At 42.4% G+C, this 26,302-nt stretch overlaps 1 protein-coding gene across 3 annotated transcripts in view; it reads left to right on the forward strand.

The window, feature by feature from the left end:
- il1rapl2 (interleukin 1 receptor accessory protein-like 2) overlaps positions 1-26,302 on the forward strand; it is a 364,876-nt gene that overhangs the window by 42,379 nt on the left and 296,195 nt on the right. For all 3 annotated transcript variants that reach the window (XM_076103526.1, XM_076103528.1, XM_076103527.1), the window contains one exon: positions 15,089-15,209. In XM_076103526.1, the coding sequence (XP_075959641.1) occupies positions 15,110-15,209 (100 nt within the window). In that variant the 5' untranslated portion in view covers positions 15,089-15,109. The remainder of the gene's footprint in view (positions 1-15,088; positions 15,210-26,302) is intronic.

Genomic DNA, 26,302 nt, shown 5'->3' on the forward strand with positions numbered 1-26,302 from the left:
AGTCGGGCTAACAATGTTTGACAGGTCGCTGCCGCTACCAGAGCTGTATATAGCGTCTCTACGTCACTCCTCTGCATTCCAAATATGGTAACTGCTGTTCATTGGTTGCAAAAAAAACAACATGGCGACGGACGTAATCCATGATGGCGGCGACGAAATCGCCGAACTCGAGGCATTAAAACGGCAGTCCACAAACCAATGAGTGACATCACGATGACTACGTCCACTTCTTAAATACGGTCTATGGTTTGGACTCATGTAGACTACCATGTCCAATTGAAACGTGCTTTTCTGAGGGCTTTACTTTCCATGGTCAACGATGAGGCTTGTAGTGTGAAAAGTAGTTTATTCCATGAAATGTACACAAATACATCCATGCAACGATGGACTATAAAAAAATTGCCCTTCTGCTAAAAAATAACTAAAATACAGTCTACAATCTGCGATCAGAGAAATTCTTGCTCCACATCCTGCTCCCTCGAAGATTAACTTGCACTTATCACACTTAGAGGACCCAACCCAAATGATCCATTAGCAGGAACAGACTAGAGGAGCTTTAATCTTAACAGGGCAAAAGCACACATCAAAGCACATTCTGCAATATGACCATTACCTTCATTCTATTGTATATTAAACCTTGAGCAGAACAAAAGTTCCCTTTTGCAAAGATAATCAAATACAAGAAAAGTGTAAACAGTAAAACGTGGCTCTTACATCCATATTATCTAAATCGACTCCTAGAAAGTTGCTGACTCACTGAGGTGAGGTTTTGACGACCAAAATGATCAGCGGATTAGTAATGTCACGAAGCGCAGAGAGTCAGTGTCGATGAGTGAAAATGTGACAACTGAATGCTTCATCCGCACATTCTCTACACACACAGCGTAGAAAAGCACGTTGCCACAAGCGTGCTGGTGGGGAATCTGTAAAAGTTATTTTTCCTCCCTTTTATTTTCGGCTGATCCGATCCGTGACTCAAAACCGTGATGCGAGATTTCATGGAGAGAGACAGACTGAGAAAGTGGGAGGAAAAGATGGAGGGAGAGATTGAAGAGGAGGAGAGAGAGAAAGAGGGAGAGAGGCTGCATTCTGCCTTGACAGCCCATATTGTATCACTCTGATCCCAGCTTGGCTCTGATTGATGGCATAATTACAATATGGATATGAGATATTTACATGAGGCAGCCACGATTATTCACAGCCACGTACTTTTTCACTGAACACATGACCCCCCCCCAAGAGCTTCATAAAGCATGTTGTTGGCAAAAGTCACTTCCTGTTTACATACGGTGGGATTTGTACTCTTATTTGTTCTAAATAAAACAATGTCAGGGATCATATCATTATTTTATGTTTTACGGTAAGTGTACATAACAGAAGCACATGGACTGAAAACAGGAAAGGGATGATTTTAAATGACTTTTAACACACATTTCTAAAAAGAGCAGAAGACGGGGCAATGATGACATTTTCCTACATGACAAAGGTCCCAGTCCACATTCAGACAGAAAAGATTGAGGTCACATGCCACAATATTCATAACAACCATGCGTTTATGAAATTACAGCAAGTCACGACTTGTTTTTGACCCGTGAAGTCCCGAAAAGCCGGCACACAAAGGGCGACGTGCGCTTTCAGTGTGGGGAAGAAAGTGAAGAATGTCAAATTTCCAAATGTCAGAGTTATCACGAGAGGTCGGAGCAGGGCGGCCGCATGTTATTCCTACAGACTCAGACAGGTCGGCTGATATTTGTGTCCACGAACAAGCCCATCCGTGCTCCGTGCTATTTCGGTGGTGCGGTCGCTGGGTTACCGCGACGAAGAACAGAAACCCCATCAGAACTCATTTCTGTCACTTTGCATCGGACAATGAGTCACTCCTCAGAATGTAATTGTTGGTGTGGCTGCAGAGGAAATATGCCACCACGTAGTGCTGAACAGTGAAGTCCATCTTTGGATGGGAGGTCATACGTTTTGGAGAAGCCGATCAACTTTTGGTTGTCAGTTGACTTTAGGATGTGTACTGCGATTACATACAAAGTCAATGCAGAGAGCTCTACGATACTACCTTATATTTGTACAGAGATCAGACAAAACTCCAGGTATATACATGTATGTGTATGAACCATAATACCGTCTATGGTATAAACAATTACGTCACTTCCATATTTATGCCTAGATGGCTTTATTCTTTGCCTGTTGTCAAAGCCTAGCCTTGATTGATCCGAACGCCACTAAAGTCAGACTTTTTACAGAATATGCATCACTACATAGTTATTTCAACATCCTTTAAATCCGTTTAATGCAGCAAAATCTGTTTATTTTGGGTTCAAACCACTGCGGTAAACTAGATCAATCAAGCCGACGTGTGACTCGCACTTTGTTAGGTTTAATTTTAGGGTTAAGGTGACCTGCTCTCCCTCCCGACTCTTCAAATAGCTCACGTTTGGTCAGTGTCCATAAGCACAGGAGAACGTTGCAACGATGCTCCCTAAAGCGACGGTATGCGACGCACTGGGCTGTCAGCTAGCTCCTGCTAACTGGGTCACATAGGTCAAACAAACACAGGACTCTCATCCATAAGTTCGTGTCCCACATTTTGTCCCCGTGCATAACGCGACTTGTTTGTCACTTGCTAGTTAACTTGACTCGTTGTTGAGTCAAGTTAACGTCAACCATTTATTTTTCATAAAAAGTTTTTTTTTGGTTTTGTTACCTAAACATAATTTTCTGTGAGGTTTATTTTGAAAGGACAAGCGTACTGACACGTTGTAAAAGTAACGCTGGCGGTGGGGCCAAAGGGGCCAGGGGGGCAGCAACCAAGGGGCCAGGGGGGCAGCAACCAAGGGGCCAGGCATTTAGTTGTGATGGTCAGTTACCTCAAGGGGCTCAGGAATGCATCAGGTCAATGAGTGTCCTCACAAGGACAGAAGCACATGGTCATTTGTGTGTGTGTGTGTGTGTGTGTGTGCGTGTGTGTGTGTGTGTGTGTACAACAAACAGGCAGGCACATGATAATGGAGTTTAATCGATTCGATGGAGCCACTGCTGAACAAATAGCTTTCCAACCTCTCCGCCTAACCTCATTGCTTCATCCTTTCATTTCTCCTTTCAAATCTTCCTTTTTTTGTTGTTTTTCTTCTACCTCATTTCCTCTCTTTTACTTCCTTTCTCATTCCCCTGCTTCCTCCTCTACATTAAAAGAGCGACCGGTGCTGGAGACGCTGTTAAATGTCTAATCGCTGGAGGTGTTGGGGTAGGGGATAGCTCTCTGCAGCAACCTCTCGTACCTGTTAAGCGGTGCCGTTAAATAGCGTAATGGTGGGGAAACGGGGATCTGCTGAGAGCAATTACATATTTCACTGAACAGGTGGTACTGCATGTATTAGCGCACACCTCGTGCTGCGTATGTGTGTGTGTGTGTGTGTGTGTGTGTATGCACATGTTTGTCAGTGTCCTGCAACATTGTATCGCTACGGCGTCTGGAAAAAACCAGAAACACCGTAGCAGACACTTGTTTTTGCCGTTTTCTGCTTTTCTAAAAAAAAAAGAAGATATTCCTTGGAGCCTGATAAACACCCTTGTTCCAACTTCCCAGTGAAAATAATTTGTAAATATTTATACTAAATAATAAATTAGTCAATTTATTATTTAGATTCCTTTTTTCCCACCATAACAGGGGGGCCACAGGAGACCCCCGTTCTCTGCGTGTTGACCGGGAGGCAGCTGACTCCTCCGGTGCCACCGACTCGGTATTAATATCCATGAGAAGTGCACCGAGCCTCGTGTTTACATAAATTCCAGGCAACAGTCCGTTTAAATTGATTCGCCGAGTTGATGTTGTGACACTCGCGCAAATTATTCACTAATGTAAATTACAAAAGTAGCAGCAGTTTGAAATTGAAAAGATTACCCAACTATTAACTTCTCCCCTCTGGCAGTCGCTACAGAACACTGTGTGCAGAAAAAATACAAGCAGACACAGGAAGAGTTTCTTCTCTTCAGTCATACACTGTCAATAACCCTCTAACACCAACACATCCACTGCTGTCGTTATAGATTGTTATTTTACAATTTCTTTGAACATAATCTGCCACTGTCTTCTGAATTTAGCAGCCAAATGTCACAACTGATCATCTGAATGAAAGCTTCTATCCATCAATGAGAAATAATTGCGCTTTTTCCGTGAACAAGGAACACACAAATGTGACACCAACACCATCAAATCTGAATTTGTTTTAACACAATCCACAATCTAAAGAGTCTATCATTGGATTTTAGAAACTAGGAATCTTTAAAAATCTTAATCGCAGCTGATTAAATCCAATTAAAATGTATAGAAGTAGTCGTCAATATTTTTTATCAAATGACTCTAAAGTGAAAATGTGCATTGGTGACAAACCCTCAAAAGAGTTTTCACCCAATTGCACTTCCCATCAGCTGTGCAGACTCTTTTAGTGTTTATCTACTAAAACAGCTTCATATAATGTTATGGTTATGACGACAATATTAGCTTGTTTCGCTGCTACTTTAAAAAAAAAAAATCAATATAATCAATGCTGCTTTAAAACCTTTTATTAACTTAAGGTCCTTATTTCAATTGAATCCAGATGTCTGCAACGTAAAGCTACAGTGAGAAATGCAATGATTTACACGCCAGTTTAATAATATATGTTTAATGACCTGAGGTCAGCAACATTTTGGAATGAAAATGTATTCTACCTAAAATCTCTTTACTAATGTTTTATTTATTCTAAACACATTGCTTTCAGAAGACTAGCTTAATAAAGGAAGACCAGATGAAGAGTTATTATTATAAAGTAGCGGGTCCAAAACACAGCAGGAAAATCAGGAAAAGCCGATTGCTGACATAAGCACAGGGCAGACCTGGATGCACATAAGGCATATATATCTGGAGGGACACCAAACTGCACGTGAGGCAAAAAAACCATTGACAGCATCTGTTGGACAGGTAGGGCCTCGCACAAGGTCAGAGTGTGAGGGAGACACGGAGCGTACACACACATGGGAGAGAGACCATGCGGAAAACGTAACGCAAAGAAAAACAGCGTGCTTCCCTACAATCCATTCCACACGGGAATTCAAATCTACCCAACATAGATCCAGGAATCAATTGACCACGCATTCTCATCGTGGCTCTTATCAATCTATTTATTCATTCACCAAGAGGGGCCTTACACATCTGACCTTGAAATACATCAGCGAAACCAGCTATAGAATACTTTCAACCGCACACAGCTCGGACCTGTTTATTTCAAACTTTGTCTCTCTGCTGTTTTATCCTCTGCAGCAGAGTCAAGAGTCTCATTCACGACGGAAGGTGATTTAAGTGCTTCTATCAGACGCAGCGGTTTGAGCGTCTCAGAAACAGCTGCCGTTCTTGCGCTATAATGTCTGGAATTTCCAGAGATCGGTGTGATAAGCGGTTGCCCCGAGGGGCGCATTCGTGCCATGTTGGATGAAGGATGTCAGGAGAGAGCGGCCAGGGCTCCTTCAAGTAAAACATCCTGACAGAGACGTGCAAAAGGGCAGCTTACAAATACAGCTGTCAGACCTTAAAGTCAGCAAGAGAAGACCGTAGAAGAAGACCAGCCCTCTGGCCCTGCCAGGTATTATGAAGATACCGGACGCTGAGAGACGTAAGATAAGAGATAAGAGATAATATGGATAAGAGAGACGCTGCCTGACCTGACAAACCATACTTCTGCTAATGACTCGATCGCAAACTGGCACAAACAGCATACATGGTGCCAAACTTGGTGGGGTAATGGAGTGGGAAATGTTTTCTTGGCTCACATTAGACCCGATTAGCAGTTGTGCTTGACGGTGCACTCTGGAAGTCCTCAAACATTACTGCTGACCAGGTGGGTCCTTTTGGCTGCTGTCCTCTTTTAACCTTTCTAATTGGAAACTTCCAGCGGGTCGACCCGTCATTGTCCTAAGGATGTCACAGCTGTGCTTTTATTCAATACTGCAAGTAACACAATGGATTTTGCCAAGCATGACATGCTTTTTAAATTACTACAGTAGGCCATCTATAGTCACTGTTTAAAGAGAACTGTAGGTAATTGATTTTATTTTTTGAATTTTTTACGAGTGAGTCGACATTCTGTCACACAAACAGTGTATTTTGGTGACAAACACTGTTTGTTTTCACCACTAGTGGGTGCTATGGAGCAGAGCTTCTGAGTAGCAGGTCCCAGCTCTGTTTCATCTTGTGCATGAGCATGTCAGCGAAGTGATGTGTGCAAATACGACTGCAAAGATCGGAGAACAGTTTACCAAGCGGCCAAAAATGATGTTCAATAATTATATATAGTTATAACAGTTTGCTGTCTATACAAGCGCAGATGCTCCCGTACTTATTTTTGTGAGAGTCTGGTGCTGGTTGTGCAAGATTTAATCAAGGTACTCGCATTAGGAGAGGCTTGCATAATTGCACGGGGCTCGATGAGTGTGCGCCATATCTCTCAAATTAGGGAGGGCAGATGGGAACGGTCATACCTTTCACGGCTCGTTTTGCTGCATTCGTATGGATGTAGGGGCTTTATCCCACCAAAATGTATGCTATGAGCATTTGTGAGTGACAGATGGTGGTCGAAATCTGTGCCAGGGCTAACCCAATACAGACTGCAGTTCTTTTATACCTCCACACGACATCGGGGGATGGAAGCGGGTTGTAATTTGTGAGCAGGAATGTAAATGACTGCTCATATAGATTCTCTCTAAATGGAGGTTGATTATATGCACACGATGCCCTTAATTACAATACGACCATGCAATTACACTTAATTCAATAAGGTTTTCGCATCATTAACATGGGTTGGGATGCACCAATATAATTATTTTATAATGTTATAATCACACGCGTTATTTGATGAGCATGTAGACATGGCCAAAATTTGTCTTAACACATTTTTCATCAGCCTCAAAAAGATAATTGGTGAAGATAAATGATTAAATTGTGCTTAAAACTGGGGGTGTCTGTGAGTCTGACGGTAGAGCGGCTTGTCCACTGATCACAGGGACGTCAGAAGACACGGAAGCCCAAATTGTTCCCTATGGTCAGCTACCTTGAATGGAAGCTCGCAGCTAAGCGGTGAGAGTGCCAAGGTTAGTTTTTTTGTCACCGCAAGACAACAATCTTGATTATTTTCACGATGCAATCTTCCGCAAGAACTATGATAAATTCATGAGATTTGTTCACTACTCAGTCGCTGCTGTTGCAGCTGTAATTCTTTTGAGCATCGCAACCCCTCGTGAAATGACTCATATCACAATCAGCATTTGATCCCCATTCAAGTTAGCATAGGGCTAACCGGAAGTTAGCCCCGTCAATATGGCGAAGGTTTCTAGCGCATGCAGCAGTGAGATGAAGTAAGATGGCGAACAAGGAGTGTCGTACTTACTGTTCATGTAAACAACCCTCATTGACTCAACCTGTTCTGACCATAAATAACTGTATATCATAAACCGCTGCTGGTGCGTCACCTCAAAGTTGAAGTTGGTACGGTATGAATCCTCTGTTTTGATCAAGGACACTACTTTAGTGGGATGGATACTTGACTCAGAGACTTGAAGCCAGCATGTCCATTTGAAGGAGGTCCTCCGTAACCAGTGGGCGTCAGAAATAGAAAGTCCTATTGAGTTTTGGGGGATTGCTATAGAAGTATGATGTATCCTAAAACGCCTTTTTATAATTCCTTGTGATCAGAGAAGTATGGAAGTATGTATATGCAGTATGAAAAGTGTGTTCCATACCGGACAACAAGAGTACAGGACACCAGATTCCAACCGGCGACACCTCTCTCTTGCAGAGATTAAAAGGACACGCATCAAATCTTTCATAATGATGACGAGGCGGCTTATGTTTCCATGTAAAACAGACTGCCTCTGTAACCAAAACAGCATGACTCATGCAGTTGAGGAGAGACAGATAGTGTGACAGAATATGGCTGCAGGCCGTCTTTAATATTGGATGTGTGGCTGAAGCGGCCTAATGGCTTAACACTGGTCTGTTTGGGACAAGAATAGCTTGCTATCAGTGTGTGCGTGTGTGTCTGTGGGGGGGGGGGCTGTCTTGGTATGTGTGTGTGTGTGTGTGTGTGTGTTCAAGCATGTCTGTAAGTGTTTGACTCAGAATTAAACCAGTTACTAAAATCTGCATATTGTTTACAATTATCGTTTGAACTATTAACCGGACAGAATTTGTGGTGATAACAGCTCCGTTTTACCTCTTTCTTTCCTGAAATACCACAAGAACATTCTTTGACTTTGACAGCAAACCCTAACCCAGCAACATAACATGTTTATTTTCACGATTCTTCAAAACTTCAACACACAGAAAATGTACATTTTAGACCCTTAAACCCGACACATAACATATAGGCCCCTATGGACTCCAATTTGATTACGTCCTTGGGGACCTCAAACACTCTCACACCCGTATATAAGTACATTTTGTCTCTGCACACCTCAACCTCTCTGAGTGCGTGTAATGTGTGTGCATTATACACACTGGGACCCTGCTTAGATCTCCTCGTGCTCTGGTGTCGGGATATCATAATCAGAGACAGACGGACAGAAAAGCAAAGCAACAGAGAGGATGAAAGATATGGGGGATTGTAATGCTCTAATAGTGTTTGTTCTGTCCTTCTCGCTCTCGCTCTCTTTCTCTCAGTCCCTCAGTATATGTGTGTGTGTTTGCATGTGTGCATTGAACCCACTCAGATACCCTTTCACCCAAAGCCGACATCCACTCTTTTTTTCTTTTCTCTCTTTCTTTCTCTGCGTTTAGTATACTTATTCTGTAGGTCATGAGGGTTTCATTTAAACATCCCTTTAATACCCTTAACCCTCAACCTCCACACACACGCACACACACATACACACACATGCATGTCGTATCAAACGAGCTGCCGCTGTCGTCTTAGCAAGTGTGTCAGTGTTCATGTGTTGGAAATGAAGCGAGAGGAGGACTGACCTTGTTGTTTGTGTGTGTGTGTGTGTGTGTGTGTGTGTGTGTGTGTGTTTGTGAGTGTGTGTGATGGGCGTGAGGCAGTGCAGAGGGGGCTAACGGAGAGGGCTAGATAAAGACAGCCCAGTGTTTGTTGATGAGATGTGAGAATGAGAGTGTCAGAGGAAGACTGCGGCCACTATGAGCGAGGCTGTGTGAGAGAGGGAGAGTTTAAAGTGTGTGGGAAAACGTAAGAGTGTGTGTGTGGGAGCAATAAAGGACCTGTAGCATCCTCAAGGTAAAGGTGAATCAAGCAGAATGCACCAGGTTCACTTTGAGTGAACTGTTCAGCATAAGGTGACTGTATAAATAAAATAAAAAGACCCTCAAGGTAGCGCACATTCATGGTGCACACATGTATGCGCTCATGCACCATAGCCGTTTTCATTAGGATAAGCGCTTATCGTAGGTCCTAAAGGTGGGAGATGTAACAGCTGTGCTCATAATCAATACTGCTATGGTTAGCAATGGTTTATCCAAGCAATTACATGCTTGGATAAAATTCCCTTCTTGATGCTTTTTGTATCAGTAAAGTAGGCAATTTATCTTCGTAATGCACAGAAAACTGTGGCTCATTGATAAAAGAAAAAAAATACACATGAAGACAACAATGTAATCAATGACAAGATGTAATCTGTGATTGTGTGTGGGGTCTAAGGGATTATATGCCTGATATTAATATACTCTTATTAAATATATATTCTGTGGAGTTCTTGACTAGTTAAAGCCCCTCCTGAGTTGGCCGTTTCAGACGGCTGTCACAGCTGAAATAGATGGCAACGGTGTAACTTCCTGCTTGTAGCCACCGCTTATCTTCGGTCTTCTGAATTTGTTCTTTTATATCAGCATTTCCACCGCGCGCAACCGTAAATGGACTCTTGTAGTGTGTGCAAAACAAAGTGTTTTTCGGTGACAGGTATTTAACAAAGGAAAGGAGTAAGACTCCGAGAGCTCAGACCAACTCTCTCTTCGGTGTGACAGCTGACCGTTAGCGTATACTGACAGATTCTGTCAGTCAGAGCTGCAAGCATCATAGCAACAGCCTGGATAACAACACATTGATTGATTGACACACGTATAGACAAATCAGTTTTGATTTGTGGTGTGTTGTTTCTGTTTATATACTGGGTTAGGTGATAATGATTGAGATAAAACATGATAAACATCTACGTAAGCTCTGAAAATGAGTGTGTTATTTTTATTTATATTGTCATGAAAATGAACCGAAAACCAGGACATTTTGCTAGTGATTGGTAGCATTTTTTGTTTCAGATATCTGTTGGGTTTCACATTTAGCTTAAAACCATGACAACCACTGAGAAACCGTAAAGTCTGGCCACAGCATTTTAGCAGCTGTAGCTAGCTCATTAGCTCATTAGCTCATTAGCACTCGTGAAGTGCTCTGAAGCCACGGAAGTTAAGCGAAGTAATTGCTGCACTACAGGCTACGTAGTGGGCTAGTTAGCCAGGCATGCTAATGCTTACAGATCATGTAAGAGCAGACAAACACACTTTGAAATTAACTTCTCATAATTTAGCTTTTGTGTTTTTGTTTTTTGAAAGGCTAAAAGCACAAAGTGCAACATTTTGGCACCTGCTGTACCTAGTTACAGTTGCTAAGCTGCTATTGTGGTCAAACACTTTAAACAACTTGCTCAGTGAAAATAAACCTGGATGCATAGCAAAGCTGTGTCACTACTTTTGCCTTTTTAGTTCACTATTTGGACTAGTTAGTGGCTTAATATCATAACTATCTTTATATCATATCTTGACCGCATAATGCTAATATACATGCTTGTGGTTTGGACACGTATCACAAACCCTTCCACATGAACCCCTTTGCTTTTGGGCCAAACCATAACTGTAGGCTACTGAGTACAAGGATACACACACACACACACACACACACACACACACACACACACACACACACACACACAAACACACATTCACACACACACACACACACAATATACACAGCCTTTAGCAGTTGCATTAAGCCTAGCTGTGTTTCAGACTAAAAGGCTCAGAAAGTGGATAAAAAAACCTCATACCCTCTTCTTTCTCTTTAATGCCATGCCGCCCTATGTGCCTGCTTGTGTGCATGTTGTGCGTGTGCGTGTGTGCGTGTGCGTGTGTGCGTGTGTGTGTGTGCAGTAAAAGTATCCAGCTCTTTTGTAGTGTGTTTTTTTAACATGTCTTGCGCCCTACTTTTTTGGATTTAGTCTTTCATTACATTTTTCTGAAGGTTTGGGGAAACATAACAAAGCTTCTGCTGTCTGAGCACTCCTGAATTGAAGATGTGGTGTTTTCTATAAAACCATTAAACCATCAAATTAAGCTTTGATATTAGTTTTGGTAGCCAGTTCTGGTTGTTGGTCAGATCCCTTCTTAGGGACCATTCACATGTTGTTTTTCTTCGCCCTCAAATCTACAGTTGTCAATGGATATGTGTCTCAAAAACGAGAAAAAAATTATAGAAAAACAGAGCAAAACCATCGCAAGCATTCCCAAGCGCCTGTTTTTCAGGCTGTGCCGGCTGCACTTTGTTCCCTAAATATCAGTCTACGGTAAATATATGGAGAAGGTAATCATTTTAGTGAAGGGCTACCCAGGGCTTTATGATCAGATCATATTTTCCTATTTTACTTGCCAAATTGACCGAAAGGTGCGGTGAGGTATTTACGGAGCTGGAAATCCATTTGTCTTTGTATTGCCTGTGTCTAGTGTGGTCAGTGAGGCTTACTGGTGAAACAACTTCATCATCATCGCCATCGCAGCAGGTTGTGGTCGGCCGGCATTTTTCCAAGCGTTTTCAGACGCAACATACGATCGACCCCTTTGACTCAGGGGCCACACATTTGATGCCATCATATGATTAAGGGCAGCACAGGGAACAGAACAAAATCATTTAAAAAGCGATTCTTTTTTTTCATGATGGGATTTAACTTAACCGACTTCACCTGATAGCAGATGAGGCAGATAACCTTATGTGTTGCACTAGCATTGGAAGCTGTGACTCCTAATCTGACAGACCCTTCTTGGGCGAAGCTTAGTTTGACGGAGCAGCAGCAGAGTTGTGTATTAAATGTAGACAATGGAAAGTGAAAGCGATGAAATGGACTGCTAATGATTTATATATAATCTTTGCATTTCATGTCACGCTCTGAGGTCACACAAAATGTGTCTTCACTTTGAGAGTTTTCTTTAGCAAGACGCTGAATCCCTACCAGCTCTATGGCGTCTGTTTTGTAGCTGACCCGGGCCGTCTTGTGGAGGAGGCGAGGGGAAATATACATTTCCTCACAAGGTTTGACGGAAGTATCCTATTGCTATTTCTAGGTGTTTACGTCTCAAAATAATATAAGGTCTTGATGCTAAACTCCATTGGCGTTCCTCTTTCAGTTTATGTTTTGACTTTTCCAAAAGGACACGGTAAATACTTCCCACGTATGACTGACTCACACTTTTGATTTTCGCTCAGCCGTGCTTGTCAGAGTGCCTGCCTCACTGTCTTTACCTGAAGCCAACAGCTCAATTTAGCTTCCTCTGCTACAGTATAACATGACCCGGCACAACCTGTTTTCCTCCTCTGATGACTGGAGACTGTCTGCAGCCTCTGAGGCCAGGAGGAGGCAAAACAAAAACAAAGGCAGCGCGGATTACAGGTCCTGCTGAGTTTGGTTGGTCCCCATGTGGCTGTTTTGCGGTGTGTGTGCGTAGCCCCAAAAAGTCCTGAAATGTTATGCTTTGTATCGTCAGTCCTTTGGCAAGCAAAACAAAGAAACACTTTTTAAATTGTTTTTCTCTTTAATGTAATCTTTGTTGTCTCTTAAGACTTCCTTTACACGGCACAGAAATGGTTTGAAGAACTCCTGAATACAATGTGATGAAAAACACATCACCCAAACTCTCTATGTGGTTAGTTTAATCCACTGATCTTTACCGTTCATTCCATTTAGCTGCTTCGATTAGCATGCTCCTGGTTGTGTGCACACATGGCTTACTAGGACCAACCTGTGCTTGGCCTACTTTGAAGGATCTGCGAAAAGAGAGAAGTCTTGATGTGAGTGTTGGTGTGCTATGGCTTTCAACCTATCAGAAGTGATTATTGGACTGTAGTATTATAATTATCATTATTATAATGATGATTTGAACTGAACCTGTGATGCTACCAAGATGACGGCGAGACACACTACATACTTGTATGGGTAAAAAGTCTGTGCGCTCTTGAATCCTAAAGTCAGAGCTGTATTTTAAATTACAAGTGCTGACAAGCCAGCACGGATGAGTAATTTACATCTAGTAGTGGCAACATCGTACAGTATTCTTTATCACATTATCGCTCCCTCGGCTTTGTTCTTTGCATCAATTTGGTCCCAGTTTTAGACGCCAATTCCAGGCCCAGATTCAAAGGCGAATAACTGTGGCACCCAATCTGCAACCTACTAGGTTCTATCATCAGCTACCACGCTGTTCATATGAATCAAATGTGATTTCAGTCAGCAGTCAAACTGGAGTTTAAGTTCCCTTTATTGTCACATGTATGAAAAACACTGAAGTGACTGTTGGCATGGCTAATCTTCAACTTCGATCGCTCCCTGGTTAACTGTGTGTGTGTGTGTGTGTGTGTGTGTGTGTGTGTGTGTGTGTGTGTGTGTTTGTATACAGAAAGCATGAGAAAATCTGATTGTGTTCTATCAATGTGATTTCACATGGCTGGCTCAGGGACAGTTTGTTTGTTTGTTTGTGTGTGTGTGTGTGTGTGTGTGTGTGTGTGTGTGTGTGTGTGTGTGTGTGTGTGTGTGTGTGTGTGTGTGTGTGTGTGTGTATGTGTCTGCCCCAAAGCTTCTGCAGCCTTTGTATTCGCAGCTTGTGGTCAAATCTAATTTAGTTTCTGTATTTTAAATTCAATCAGTTGAAAAAAAAGAAATTGATGTTTTCATAACCTCACCAAACCTGTGCTTCGGATCAATATTAATGCCTTTTATTTTGTGCTGTTCTTGCTGCCATAGTTGTAATAAAGTGTTTTGTTTTTCACTTTTTTTACAGCATATCGGCCCACAGCCAACACGATTTGGGACTGCCCTATTGTTTTTTTTGTTGTAGCTTATGAACACTCAGAGATACACACGGACATTTTAACATCCATTTGACAAACGTGTCAAATCCAAAAAAGACTGAAACAAAACATTAAATTCACTGGTTTCAACATATCATTAGGGGTGCAACACGTGCAGTTTAATCTGGTAAGCACCTGCTGAAAGGCTCACCAGCTGGCCCATGATCATAGAGCATGAGGATGATTGGATCCATTCCCTGGGGTGAACGCAGTGAGGGTGTCATGGCGGCCTACTGTTTGGGTGCGAATTACAATTCTGCGATTACTAAAAAGACCAAAGACGAATGCTTTCTACTTGAAAATATTTTATTACATATTCGGGCGCATCCAAAAAGTTCTGTCAGGCCGACCGCAACCAAAGAGCACATCCTCCCTTTATTTATTGCGCCGTAAGTTACGTAGATAGCTCCAAAATAAAAGCACTCTTTGACTCCTCTTCCTCGTGGTATTTAAATAATTCCTGGCTAACATGCACTCTGGTAAAATAGAGCAGAAACACCTAGGCTGGGCTGCACCAACCAATGGATACATTGGCGTGGTGTAGGTGCCCAGTAAGTCAGTATGTCAGTGGCCTCACTCGTGATTTGTCCGTTAACATTTGAGCACAGTTTAAACACTTGAAGGGCCCATATTCCTGACATGGTCACCTCACGGTAGGATTTGCCTGTGGGTGCTCAAGTGCTGGAGAATTGGCAACTTTGGTAAAAAGTGGTTGACTTGACAGTGGACACTGCTGTTTGCATCCCTTCCCCAAGAAACAGGAGTTGTAGCCTCTCCGATTCTCATTACAATCTTGTGAACACAACACACTGTAATGCTTGGTGTCAATGTATATACTATACTTATATATACTGTATATATGACAATCAGCATAGTACCTACAGTGTTATCCCTAACACATTGTCCCCACTGTGTCCTGATGTCTAAAGGTGCCAGTGGAGACTAGAGAGATGAAGGCTTTATCCCTCCTCTTCCTCCTCCTCCTCCTCCTCCTCCTCCTCGCCTCGGGAGCCTGTGACGGCGTCAAGTACATCTCCAAGAGGAACTCAGGTAGGATGAACCGCCTCTGTTTTGTTGTCTAAAGGCGCACTTCAACGAGCTTTTCCCCCTCTTGAAAGTTTCCAGGCTTTGTCTTTTTTTCACTGATATTCTCTTTGTGTATTTTTTTTTTGTTTCACCGTCATGCACTTTCATTGCTAAACACTCTTCAGACTCCTCTTGAAAACAACGATGATGCTATACCTCTTGTCTTTCCTCATCCTCCTCTCTATTATTGCCATCGAATTAGCTCGCTCTCTTCCTTCCTAACAGCTCTCTTGTCCTATCTGATGCATGGATATCTCTTACCTTGATGCAATGGCTGCGTACCTCTACTTCGCTCCATCCGCCTCTTTCTTCTTCACAATCACCCTCTAACTGGTCCCTCCAACCTCTACCTCAGAGCTCACACAGCTGTGTCCCCCGCCTCTCCTGTTTCTGCCGAGGGTGCGTAACGATCAGCCCGTCTGCTGCTGGCTGTTGTGCTCATTTGTGTATCGGCAGAAATATGATGAGAAATCTGCTGATGGTCTTTTATTCGGGATCGATTTGTTGTGTCGCACCGATCGGCTTGACATAGAGAGTTTGACTGGGCTATCGATGTTTGCCATGCTACTGTACACTACTTCTAGCTCTGTTTACAGCTAAAGTAGAGGTTCTGTATTTATAGATATTACCAAGAGCATTTGTAATCGTATTGCCATGCGGCCCTGCCAAGTACTGAAAGCGACAAAAACACAGAAAATGACTTACCGACTTTTTAGCAAACTCAGGTCATCTAATTATAACAATCCAGTTAGAATTGATTCCCCTGTAATGTAATCCTGTCGCACTATTTGGCTTTCTTGTAAGTGACAGTGTGTGTCCTGGCGGTTTAATCGAGGGAATAACAATCCCTTCGCGATCCTTTACGTAATTGCACACGCAGCGTCGGAGAATGACATCACAAGGCTTCAGCATTTTGTTAAAAATATAAAAGTTAAGGGCTGAGCTTTAACGGGCCTAACAACGTTATTTTCTAAATCAGCTTGTTGCTCTGAAAGATGGGATCGTATTGGAACACCGGTTAGTACAGTTTCTCTCTGTGCTCTTCTGACTGCTTTGAGGTGGGCGGGGTGTCAGATACTCCACCAATCAGCATTTAGAAACATTTGAATCAGAATCTTGGACACTAGTTTTTTATTCTTAAGGGAAAAATGTAGCTTGTGGCAAGAGTTAGAGATTGTCAGTCTGTGCTCTAAATATGAAGCTACTGGCAGCAGCCAGCTAGCTTAGCTTAGCATAAAGACTAGAAGCAGTTTAAAAGGTTAGTGTGTCTCTGATCAAAATATATAGATCAAACATTTTTTGGGGGCCTGGAAGAGTTGAGCAACCTGTGAAGTTAACATTCCCAACAAATAAATAGTCCAGCACATAACCGCCTTTAAAACAGAGAAGTTTTGGTTTTTCAACTTTGGGTTTTGTACAGATTTAATAATGAATGTGTTAGTTGGTGAGTTTTATTTAGAGCTCTTAAGGTGAATTTAGTTAGACTGACTTGTCTACATCTTTGCTGAACAGACATGAAAGTGGTATCAATCTTCTCATCTAACTGTCAGGAAAGTGAATAAGCGCATTCCTAAAAAGTCATGCTGTAACTTTGATAAATAATACCTGACGATGTATTTTTCTTCGTGTGTGTTATTCATGTAGTTGTGAATATTTCATTTTAAAGACGGATCATTTAAACGGGCCTTTATTGCATAAGATGAAAAAGGCAAAAAGTAACATATCAGATAATTTTTTTGTACTGGCAGTAGTAAGACATCTTATGTAAGATAGAAGTAGTCAAAGGAGTTCAAAGGTCAGGCTCATCTGCACAACAAAAGCCCCTGCAGCTGGCAGAGATTTAGCAATGTGGTTGAGAGGAACTTTCCAAAAATGTCTTCCAGGCCATGCCAACACCCACACGCATCCTCACCGCACGTATTATGATGCAAACCTTCCAACGGAAATAAAACGGTGATTCATCTTTAATCAGACGAGTAGACAAAAGGCGATGAACACGACACAATTTGTTGCATTGTGTCGGGGTAAATCCGTCTTTTGTGAAGCTCGGGTTTCAGAGCGTTCACTGCGCTCCTCACTCGGTCTCATCTTTTACTCTCTCTTCCGTCATATCTCCTTCACACTCGGCGTGATGGCTGTGTGGGTGAGCCGGTGGGAGGTTTTGTTTGCTGTTTTGCTGTGTCGATGTACGCGTACGCTGGCAGGCATACCTGCGTGTGCGAATGCTCCGCTTCATGTCATATTGAACAGTCACTGCCAGTGTGTGTGTGTGTGTGGGCGCTGTACATGTCCAGGCTTTAAGTGTGTGTGTGTGTGTGTGTGAAAACTAAGTGTGCTTCGGTGTATGCTCACTGAATGTGTGCTATCCTTCTGCGTGTGTGTATGTGTGTGTGTGTGTGTGTGGGAGAGAGGTGTGCACACAGCAATTATGTGATCAGAGCAGAGCCAAGCGGACATTTATGTGGGCGACCGCTACAGTCGGCCAAAGATAGGCTGATAGATCTCTTCTCTCCCTCGCTGCTTGTGTGTGTGTTACTGGACACCATATGGATAGAAACTACCATTTCCTTTTGTCGTCTCCCCGCTGTGCTTTGATGTAGCACCCGCTGTACCAACAAAGTGGATAAATTATGATGAGACACAGAGGAGAGAATGGTGGTGGTAGGTGAGGAGACGGTGAATTGTATACAGATCAACACTAACATAACAAATAAGTGTGAGCTATAGAAAAGAAACACAATGACAAAGTACAGTATCCAATCCCTGTAAGGAAAGCCTCGCATCGGAGGTCAGATATTGTACACATCATCGGGTTTGGTGCCTTGCTCAAGGACACTTGAGTGGATGTTTTCCTCCTACTGGCTTCTCACCCTAAAACAACCTGATACACAAACATACAAAGACTGCAAAGTAAGGCAAAGTCCACGAGAGCCGGACGGACATCTTTCTTTTTTTTCTCATTTAAGTTTTTAATTGTCCAAACACACCAACATCATTGGTTCGTCAATTTCCGCTCATTACGTTCATATGATCTATTCAAAATAAACATCCGTCTTCACAGGAAACTCAGTCGGGTTTGGGCAACCAACCTACTTCGTTAGGTTTAGGAAACTATTTGGGTTAAGATACCCACAGACACTAGGTTACTTAAGAAGTAAGCAAGTTACATGACAAAAACATCAACATTGACTTCTTGTTCCACATGGGGAATGTCTGAAAGATCTCTGTTCGTTGGACTCATCCACCTCCACTTCCACTCCCCCTGTGTGCATTACTGGTCTTCATACTTCCTCATTCATGATTACATGGATAACAAGCAAAACTATTTAGTGGGATATCTATGAATTACGGCGCATTATTTTTCGTAGGTATTGCTAAAAATGCTGGATGAGATCAGCCTGCAGTTGGTAGAATAGAAAGTAATAGAGTTTATTATTCTTTCTTCTTTTCCTCTCAAACCACATTCACACCGCGGTGTGCTGATCATTCCATTGCAGGGAATCATATTACTGCTGCAATTTGTTCGAAATATTTCAGCTTTAGTTGCTCCAGTTCCTCATGTCCCCTCATCTGATCACACAATTCAACGCAGAGCATCAGTCTCATGGTAGAAATGATGTCCGATCAGTAAAGCTGGACATGTTAAGTTCTATATGAGGAGGTAGTGACACTGAATTATAATCTAAGTCACATATAGTTTCTGATTGGTTTTATTAAGCCTTATTCTTCATGAAACCTCATTGAAGGTATGTTTAGGTCATGTCCTTTTCATGTCATATTTAGTCATGTTTTTCTGATCCAAAGATAGCTGTTTTAGCACAACCTAAACAGTCTGTCAAGCTGCTTTTCACTGTGCATATTGCATAAGCATGGGACAAAACAAATCTTTGACTTTGAATCTAATACTTAATATTGTTCCATATGCAATAACACAAGAGGAATATTATAATGAATTTGGGATTAAACCAATAGAATGTACTCACATATAGTAGCTGGAGTATCTGGTATAGACTGACAGGGTCAGTGGAGTTGTCTTTATTGCTTGATGTGTTTATATACACAGTGTCCAGGGGTGGTGGAAAGGTGTTGGTGACCCTGTGTGGAGAGTGCTGCCTAACATGATGCTCACGATCGGCATTCATTGTGTACCTCCACTCATTTATTCAAGTCTTTTCTTTACTTTCTTACCCTAAAAGAGTGATTTTAAAAACTCATTTTGTCATAGCACACACAATTCACACAACCACACACACACAAGCAGAAAACCTCAGTTGTTTTGCAAAATGAAACACATTTCTTCAAAACTATACAATGATTTATTTAAAAAAGACATGGCACCCACACCATTCATAACATCTGATTGTGACTGAACCAGTTACACGCTGCAATGGCAAACATGTGACTTTAATTCAGAATCCCATGCCTTATGTTGACAATGTGTTTGAAGGGTGTTGAATTGCAAACTGGGTGCGAGGCAGATAATGTGTTTTGGAGACTTGAGCTGAGTTCCTGCCATAGAAATAGAATAGGAGCAGATATGGATATCACCTTTTGAATCAATGCAGCCAGATGGTCGGTAGCGGCGGCCATTTTTATGTGTACCGTTACCATTGCAACCCTTGTACACTTGTATAAACTTCACCAACTTATTGCTTATTTTCTGTAACCAGTGTAGCATTAAATCATGTTGGAATGATCATGGTAGCAACCAGCCAGCTGTACACCACTTAGCTCACTAGCTTGCTAATTCCGCCATGCTTTAATGCTACACTGGTTACAGAAAATAAGCCAGACAGCGGGCTGGTGGCCAGCGGCAGCGCTGGGTCTAATGGTCCCCCCTCCTCTCTCTCTCTCTCCATCGCTCAGGAGAAACACAAGCAACTTAGCTAACTAGCCAGCCATCTGTCTCCGAGCTGCATCCGCTCTCATAACAGGGAAGCTGCAACAACACTTTATGGCGTGTGTTGTGACCATGACGACTAACAATTGTTTTATTTTGTACTAGACAAATGACCACTTAATAACAGTGTATTGCCCATTCTACTCCTGTTCTCTTTCTTTGGGTTTTGTTCTCCGAGTGCCGGATCCAATTATTGTCCGTTACGTCTAACTTTAGTGTGTTAGCAACCAAAAAAACAAAACACGTCCTTCCTGCTTCATCATCCCTCCATCCATTCGTTCCATCTCTACTGGTCCTCTTAGTCAAGGCCAGATCTTAACGGCTTTCGCGCTCCAGACAAAACCAATAGATTAGCTGAGATGGCGAGCAGGAAGATAACGCAGACTCTTATCTAGATCCCTGCTGGGCTGATACGGCGAAAGAGGGGGGGGGGGAAGACAAAACAAATCAAACATAAAGCGTGAGAGTGGTTATCTGTTCATGTATGTACGATGTTGTGTGTTCCTCAATGTTCAGTAAGTAGATGCATTTCCAACACTGTGTCCTATGTATTTATTTGAACCTCTTCAAGCTGTTTCTGCCTTGTTTTCACACTCTTTAAAGACATCCACATGATGTGCTGATACAGATGGTTTGCCGCGTATGTGTGTCTGTGTGTGTGTGTGTGTGTGTGCATGCGTGTGTCAGGGTGATTAAGTGCCAGTGAATGTCCTTGTATGTATGCATAAGAACGTGAGTGTCTCTGAGTGTGTGAGTGTGTTTTCTGACGCAGCTAAAACCAGAGATCAAAGAACGATTAGATCTCAGTCTGATCTAATCGCTCGGTAACTCTAAGCATGCAGAGTAGAGCCAAGATAACAGAGAGTGTGTGTGTGTGTGTGTGTGTGTGTGTGTGTGTGTGTGTGTGTGTCGGGCTTCAGTGTTGTAACGGACATATTTGCATCGTGTAGTATATAACGGAGAAACTGTGATTGTGTGTGTGCCGACTGGCTTTGTGTGAGACGAAAAGGACAAAACACACATAGAGCTGTCTTTTCTACTGACACACACACACACACACACACACACACACACACACACACACACACACACACACACACACACACACAAGCCAGTCCCTTTCTCCACCTGCACATTACTTCTTATTTAGCATTAAAATTCATCTGAAGCTGAGCATATTTTTAGCTGCTGTTCTCTATGCAGACACATTTTTCACAGTCAAGCGTTGACGCACTTGGTTTTTACGCTTGACTGCGATCGCCTTTGCTGCACAATGAGCATGACGCTATAAAACTCAAATGAATATGTTAGAAAAAAATGTACATTAAGATGAATCGTTGAAAAAAAAAAATACAGGAAAATGTGCAAAAACCCAAAATAGCATCCTGTAACAGAGATCCACAAAGACGTTGTCTTCTATTTTAAATGTTTGAGAAGCAATGTGAATGTCTTTGCCATCACTGTTGGTGTTGCTCAAAGTGCTGAGGGCAAATTACTAATTCACCATGGTGGAGAATGCAGACAGTAACGGATGACAAGGGGAAACAGAGAAGGGGAAGGGAGGTATCCAACATTTATGAGCTCTTATTGTACTACAGTAGCTGGAGAGATACAAGGAGACACTTCTGTTTCGCCTGGGATGCCGAATGGTGCAGGTAAGTGATGTAACAACATGGCAGCGTTGCAACAAATAAGTACCATTATGATGCGGTTTTTTTCAGTTTTATTTGTGAGTCAGTTTCCAGAGAAGTTATTTTCAATTCAGCCGGAGTTTTGACAATGTCACCGGAGCAAAAGCAGAGACTCATTAGTCTTCTACATTTTAGATTCTTTGTGTGTTTGCAGACCAATCCGCCGCACACATTTCATTGTGATTAAAGGAACAGAAGTCACAGCCTGAACGTCTGCTCACCCCGAGACTAATGAGCATCAAAAAATGGACGGTAGCCGTCAACTTTAGCTGTGCATGAAGGCCGGAGATATAACATACCATGGTGGCCTTTTTTAGACATTGTCCAATTATTTCAGAAGAGTTTTTGCATAACTTGCCACTTGCAGTTTGAGACAAGGATCTTTTCGCTGTGACAATTGCAGATATTAGCCCCCCAACATATTAACACATACCTTCTGATCAATCAGAAGGCGGGGCATGTTGTAATGAATATATCTGAAGCAATGGCTATGCAATGGTAGAGAACTGCTAAAACCGCCCTGGAGAGCCAGGACACGATGGAAATGATAAATGGACTGTGTTCACAGAGCGTGTTTTTAGTCTCAGCGACTAATATATGACGACACAAGCCAGCATCCCCCCCCCTCATCAGGAGCCATACACAATTCACACGCACACTCACAGCAATCTAGGGATCAGTATCTTGCCCAAGAACACTTTGACATGTAGACTGGAGGGCCAGGGATCAAACCACTGATCTTGTGATTAGTGGAGGACCACTCTTCATCCTGAGGTGTGTAATAGTTCTTAGTGCTGGTGTGTGCCCGTCATGACATTCAGCATGAACATGAAAGCTGGTATCTGTGTTTACAGCACTCCTAGCTAACGTCTCTCCCCAGCACGACTAATTAACACAAGTGGCTTTTTCAGCCACTTGACTTTTTTTCCACTTTGCATTCAGCTGTGTGTGTGTGTGTGTGTGTGTGTGTTTTTCTGCACACACACTAATTACAATACACTGTCTCCCTCACTGTTGCCCTTTTGTTGCCCCTCTTACACTAAGGATAACAGGCTGTTTGTGAGGCAGCTGTGTTTGAGTGTGTGTGTGTGTGCGTCAGCTTGCTCTAATTGAACTATTATGTGTAACTTCAACTATAGCGACATTAGCAAAGACCAGCTTGCTAAACAATACAGATAGCTGCTACGTTCTGTGTGTTCTGCGTTGCTCTGCACTAAACAGTAATCAGTCAGTTCAGACGGTACTTTCGGCCAGAATGCCCTGTATGTTAATTGAATACTGTTGCATTTAAATCTCATCATTTAGGAACTTGTTCCCAGCAAGTAAGACAGAATAAAGGCCTTTATTTTGAATGATTTTACCACTCTTCCCTAATACTTTTTTAAGAAGCATTCTCTACACTGGGCAGTGGACCTTCTGAGACCAGAGCCACATGACGACCAAACGCTTTATCTCCTCCCAAGCTAACAGTGCGGTTTTCTCTTCTTGTGTTCCTGCTCCTCCTAAAGGACATCAGTGTTCTCTGATGAGAGGCTTTTTGTGGTGAAGCCTCTCTGTCTGTGGCACGGCACCGTGGAACAGGAGACAGCGGATTGGAGTGGCCCATACGGATGCAACGTCTCTCGCGTTTGTATGCTGAGGTCTTGAGCTGTGTCCAAAACCGCTCACTCATTGACTTTCTTCTTTATAACAGACATACATAGTGAATACATTTGCTCACTTTTGTAATGGTCTTTCTAGTCTTCCGACCCCTCAAAAGCACTTTTACACTCATTCTCAACCATGCATACACTGATGGCAGGGGCTACCACCTGATGCCAGGTGATGGTGATCAATCACACACCGACGGCACAGCCTTCAGAGCAATTTGGGGTTGAGTGCCCAAGGACACGTCGACTGGAGGAGCCAGGGATCGAACCGCGAATCTTCTGATTGAGGGGCGACCCGCTCTACCTTCTGAGCCACGGTCGCATGCTGCATCTGAAAACGTGTGGGAAACGCCAGAGCTGCCACTTTCATCCTTTTATCCAAGGTGCCTGGGAAGGTTGCACTCGTATTGTCTGTCACAGCACAGACGAAGACTGTGACGACGTGACGGTAATTAAGCAGTAAGCATTACTGACAAAACAAAACAAAAGAAAGATGAGTGGATTTGAAACACTGTTAATCCCTGACAGTAGCTTTACTGCTGGCTTTGTCTGTGTGGACTTGGCTGACATTTCACCCGGATGGAAAGGGTGAAGCAAGTAAAGTAGTAAGTGGGACAGATAGCAGAAGTCTGGGGAGCTCTGCACTAACATGATGAACTTTTCCTCTGTGATTGGTTTGTTCCTCCTCACATGACACGTGGTGCACGCTGCAGTGTTAGTGCATAGTGAACTATGTGGGAAGTGATTTTAACAGGACTTTTTACAACATCTTGATAGTAATCCTCAATAGAGGGTGCTTCACCTGAAAACTAAACTCTGCACTTCTTTAGAGCATAAATGTGCTGAGTTCTCTGAACTCTCTCATTACTCATTTCAAGGGGGGAAAAAGAACTGGAACTTTGAACTGAAGACTTTTATTCTACACTAAATGATTTGAGAAGCAGATTTAAGTATGCCCTCTCCTCTAAAAATATTATTCATCTTCATCTTTGACATTCAATTTTCACTGCATATGTCTCTTTTTTTCTCATACTTCTCTACTTCCATTCCCACTCTTGCACTTTGTCTCTCTCGTCAGGACTCTGCGGAGTCCTTCTGTCTCTCTTCTTCCACTTTCTCTCTCTCTGTCTAATCGGCTTTAAGGCTGTTCTGAGTCGGCAGCTACCAGGAAATAATGTCATTGAGGTTGATCGTGTATCTAAAATGAAAGTAAAATAAAAGGACATAAAGATGTTTCCATCGTCTTTTATTCTTGGAATGTACAGTCCCTGCATGACATTTAGAGTTTAGTTTAGACCATTTACCATTTGAGCTAATCGTCTCCATCAAAATCAAAACAGCTACCCCCCCCCCCCCACACACACATCTCTCCCTCTCTCTCTTGTCCCCGTGTCTCCATGTCTCTGTTGTGCTCCAAGGTCATATTAAAGATTCATCCATTCTCTGGTTCTGCAGTCAAATATTGATAAAGGCTGACACCGCTTTGACTCGGTACACCTAAGGGTTCCATTCTGCATGCACACTCACACACACTCACACTCACACACACCGATCCACACAACCTTGAATGCCCATACACTTATATAGTCCTGCACACAAATACCAATGTGACCGTTATACACATACAGCCAAAAACAAACATAGGTGTTCAAACACCAGTTTACACTGTAAAAAATCAAAACACACAAGTCGTTACAGTTCTGTTAGTGTAGCGTGATAATTTCATTTTCTTGAAATCAAGAGACCCTTTTTAAAAACGTATTCTCATAAAAACATGACGTGTTGGCAGTGTTCATAGCAGCATATAAAGGGACCTTTACACCTCACCCACAAACTAGGTCCTTATTTTCAACATGAACTCATGAGACCGCATTAGTGCAGATGGTGAGATAAGGCAACGCTACCCAGAAAAAAAACTGTTTTTGAGAGTCAACAGGTGCACTGTGGGATGGCTAAATTGAGAGATTGCCGTCATTACTGCATTTGGCAAACCAACAACAACCCATTAAATGAAAAGAATATTTTAACATGTTCATATTTCCAAGCAAAGTGGAAAAATAGGTGCAGAAAAATAAATACATTAACCTTACCCAGTTAATTTTTTTGAATTCTGGATTTTATTGTCACATATTAGCAGCACTCTTATGATGTCAGCATTTCATTCACTTGAAAAGATGCATGTGTAAAACATCTTATGGTTATGGTATACAAAACATTACTTTCTGCGCTTCCCTGAAATTTGAGGCATCCACAAGCGAGCATGACATCACAGTTGTGAACTATGCAAGCTTGATACATATTTGCATATTCCTAACTACTGGAATATTACTTTAAGGAAAATTAGTCAATCCACTTTCAAGTGGCTTTTTTCTGCAGTTTATAAAAAAATGTATGGAGAAACACAATTGTAGTATGTCCTAAAATATATCCATCTGTATCACATGTGTGTATGTTAACACTGTAAGGATGTGTAGTCTCTCTAATGACTGGTTGGCTGATTATAGCCTGACGTCATGATATTACAGTCCATCACTGTCCTCTGTGAGTTTGTGTGTAAAAGTCCCATGAAGTGTATTTGAGTAAACACTTGTCCACTTGCATGTCTGCTGAGGTTTGTGTGTGTGTGTGTATGTGTGTGGTTGACAGTAATGCATTTGGACAGGGGGCCCAGGGGAAAAAGACTATATGCAACCCTCTATTAATTACCCCCTTAACACATGCACACACCCAGGATGTGCAGAGAGATGCAAGCATGCACAAATACACTTCATCAGTGTCACAACAGCCACAATAAGAAAATAAACCTGCTTCCCAAAT

Source organism: Anarhichas minor, unplaced genomic scaffold, assembly GCF_050575085.1.
Source record: "Anarhichas minor isolate MPS153535 unplaced genomic scaffold, ASM5057508v1 ptg000028l, whole genome shotgun sequence".
NCBI classification, from domain to species: domain Eukaryota; kingdom Metazoa; phylum Chordata; class Actinopteri; order Perciformes; family Anarhichadidae; genus Anarhichas; species Anarhichas minor.